This window comes from Aethalodelphis obliquidens, unplaced genomic scaffold, assembly GCF_003676395.1.
Source record: "Aethalodelphis obliquidens isolate GAN/ISIS:26980383/991018 unplaced genomic scaffold, ASM367639v1 scaffold1, whole genome shotgun sequence".
Taxonomy (NCBI): Eukaryota; Metazoa; Chordata; class Mammalia; order Artiodactyla; family Delphinidae; genus Aethalodelphis; species Aethalodelphis obliquidens.
This window is the reverse complement of record NW_020837945.1, coordinates 45,987,029-45,990,451: the sequence shown is the minus strand read 5'-3', so window position 1 is coordinate 45,990,451 and position 3,423 is coordinate 45,987,029. Positions and strand designations below refer to the sequence as shown.

Below are 3,423 nucleotides of genomic sequence, written 5' to 3'. Positions count from 1 at the left end.
TATCCTTGAGGATTCTATAGACATAGATATTACCAATGACATCTAGGTATGAAAGATTAAAATGACTTGTTCAATGTCCCAACATTGAGGGTGAAGCTAAACCAAATAACCTAGGTTTTCTCATTTTCTCACAAATACCTTAGCTGATTGGGCTATTTTTTAAAGGTAGCATTTCTCAAAGGCTCTGATTCTGTGATTAGTTACAGTGCTTTTGTTGATTTGTTTTAAAAAAGTGAATGTCTTCTACTTTCTGTATTTTTGCTTTTATTTAACCTTTGGAGATCTATTTAATTATATTGAATTCACTTTTGAAGTTTTCCCAGAAACTTTATTTCTTATGATTTACACAGTCTTTTTTTTCTATATCTATGATAATTTATTAAAAGTCTGTTAGAATATCAGTATTAATTGATATGTTAATAGAAATTAATACAACATAGAAGAATACTTTTATAACAAAATTATATTTTTATTTAATAAAAGTTTAAGAGAAAGTAATAAATTTACCAATTTATAAAACCAAAAACTTCTGAATAGACTATAAGAAGATGCACAATATTTGAGATTTCTCTTAATATGAAAGATACATAGGATGAACTTGAATTACCTAGTCTCTGAAAAGATTCTAAGCTTTCTCTGATTTTCAAATCTAATATTTAAAAATAAAGCAATAATTCATTTGTGTAAACAGTGGGGGCAAAAACATACCTATTTTATCTTGAACCAAAAGATATATTACAATAGTATGTTTGCTGCTGCAAAGCCTTTTGTGGTTGCTGCTAGTTACATTTTCCACTTCAAATTCTTTAAAAGGAATATAGGTACAAATTGACTCAGTAAATATCTATCAGGTAAGGAAGTCCAGGAGGTCTCTGAGTTTCAAAAAATGTATGTAAAATACCAGTAACATCTTTGTTATGGATTTTTCCCTTCAGCTGAGTACAGAGCATCCTGTCTTCCTATGTTATTGGATCAAATCATGAAATTACATACACCAAGCAAATGATGCTACAGGGAATGTGTAGCACTAACACTTTAATTAAAATACAAAATGATAATCTGCACGAGGGTGTTGCTAAGCATTTGGTGACCTCTAATTACAGTAGTAGTAGCACTTTTATTTTATAACTAGATAACTAGGTAATTAAAAACATGTAATTAAAACAAAGCCATATCCTAACTTGTAAAGGCAGTGAAAACAAAGAGTACAGTAAAACCCCATTGAAAAGTAGTTACTACATCATTATAATAAGATACATTTTAACCGACATATCGTATAAGGAAAATAAAAGTCAAACCTTGTCCTATGCTTTCTTGTTAAAATACTCTTGAAGACCAAATGGTAAAGTCCCAAATCATACACACAATACAAAATGATTTTATCCCAGTGAGCTTTCGCCAGTCCAGAGTTATTGTGAATGGTATAGGGTGAAAGACAATGTTGGAAGATGGTATAGAATTACCATATAAAGTTTTAAAGATTAAGGCCAGAACCTCACTTCATTACTCAGGAATAATTAATTACTGAGCACAGGTATATTACATTTTTTACTACCTGCATTGTCACCACATTTCTCACCAGATACAAGTGGGCAGAATCCTTTAAATGTTGTCCACTTTGGAGCTCGGTATGAAGGGTCGTGTGGATCTAGGTTCCTGAGAGAGGAAAAGGCTTGAATGTTCATTAACAACCATGCAGGAAGGAACTGGCCCAAGCAGGAGCCTTTATCTTAGAGTTCACAGACATAAGAGTTGTATTTTGCCTGGTGAACTTGATTGGCAAGGGTCAAATAAGGCCACTCAGCTAAGAAAAAAACCAAAACAAAACAGCATACGGCCTAATTACATCCAGGAACACAGAGACTTTCTAGATGTCTCTTTAAAAATGAACACTTCCTTGTGTTCATGAAGCAGTATTACCACTAGCAATACTTTTCTTCTTGCCTTGTCTCAGACACAAATGAACCCTCCGATCCACCAACAGAGCTTGAAATGTTACTGTCCCTTTCAGAGTGACACAGACCTCTTCCTCCTTCTGGCAAAATCCTCTGCCTGAATGAAGTTGGAGAGAGCCTTAGTGAGGTCTGAGGTCTCAGTGCTGCTCCCAAAGTCATACTTCTTCAGGCAAGGGCACAAGCAGTGCACGATGGCTCGGTGGATGTAGCTGTCAAAGATATAGTAAATGAAAGGGCTGATGCCGCTGTTGGCAAAGGCCAAGGGCCCACTCACCTCCATGCCCCACTGGAGAAAAGTTGAAGGAAAGTAGAGGTCTTGCTGCAGCCCAGAGACAATAGCCAGGAGCTTGAAAGTATTAAAGGGCAGCCAGGAGAAGACAAAGGCTGCCACGACGATAAAGATGACCTTTATGGATTTCCTCAGCTTTCTGTTGTGCTTTCCCGACTGCTGGTAACGGACACACAGCTTCCTTGTGATACAACAGTAGCAGGTCACAATGCTCACCAAAGGGGCAAAAAATGTAAAAATTAAGGCCACCAGGCCCCAAGCCAGTTTAACTGGAGTGGCCCTCTTCTCTGCACAGTATGGCTTACCATCAATCAGGGTGAGCTCCCGGGACAGAAGAGTAGGCAACCCCAGGAGGCAGGAGATAAACCAGACACTGGCACAGACTCCATACGCGCAGTCTCTATTTCTGATTTTCCTGGATACGGCTGGACACATGATGGCCAGGTAGCGGTCAACACTCATGCAGGTGAGCAAGAAGACATTGCAGTGCATGTTGACTGAGATCATGTAGGAGCTGCCTTTGCACAGGAAAGAGCCTGTCCTCCACAGTCCTAGAGATGCTTCTTTATCCACCCAGAGAGGCAACGTGATGATGAAGATGAAGTCAGAGGCAGCCAGGTTGATGATAAAAATGTCAATCAGTCTTCGGCTGCCCCTTTTGAAATGCAATGCACTCATGAGGATGACGTTCCCCAACGCTCCAGTCAGGAACACCACTGTGTAAAAGACTGGAAGGAAGACTGATGTATAAGGAACATGGGAGTGGGTCTCGTCAATATCAGGATTTTGGCTGGTAACATAGAAGTATTCCAAGTAAACCGTGGTTGCTTCTGGGTCCATCACTGGGTCCAGCAGGTGCCAAATCTGGTAAATTTTCTTACCTAAGAAGTTTTTGTATGAATTTTAGAATTCTCAAGGCAGCTTCTTTTATACAGTGCCTGCCTCTTCTCCCTGCCCCACCCCCTTCCTTAGAAGATCTTGGGACACGCATTAAAAACAGAGATTAAAAAATACATTTTCTACCAATCCTCAGAAAGGGCCCACAAGGAACACCACCCTGATTGGTATTGGGTAGTTGTGGTTGTGGTTTTCTTTATTTGCATTTGCCCAGGAAACTGAGGTGCTTTTTGACTTTTTTCTTCAAGACATTCAATTTGTTTCTTTAAATCTCCAGAGATT

The 3,423-nt window shown here is 38.7% G+C and overlaps 1 protein-coding gene across 1 annotated transcript; it reads right to left on the bottom strand.

The window, feature by feature from the left end:
- Nucleotides 1-977: 977 nt before the first annotated feature.
- Nucleotides 978-3,216, bottom strand: GPR15 (G protein-coupled receptor 15). Its single transcript, XM_027103067.1, has one exon. The coding sequence runs from the start codon at nucleotides 3,082-3,084 to the stop codon at nucleotides 2,008-2,010; it is 1,077 nt and encodes a 358-aa protein (XP_026958868.1). The 5' UTR covers nucleotides 3,085-3,216; the 3' UTR covers nucleotides 978-2,007.
- Nucleotides 3,217-3,423: the final 207 nt, after the last annotated feature.

Excerpts from the sequence above, each read along its gene's own strand:
- GPR15 (XM_027103067.1), bottom strand. The coding sequence starts at position 3,084 with ATGGACCCAGAAGCAACCACGGTTTACTTGGAATACTTCTATGTTACC.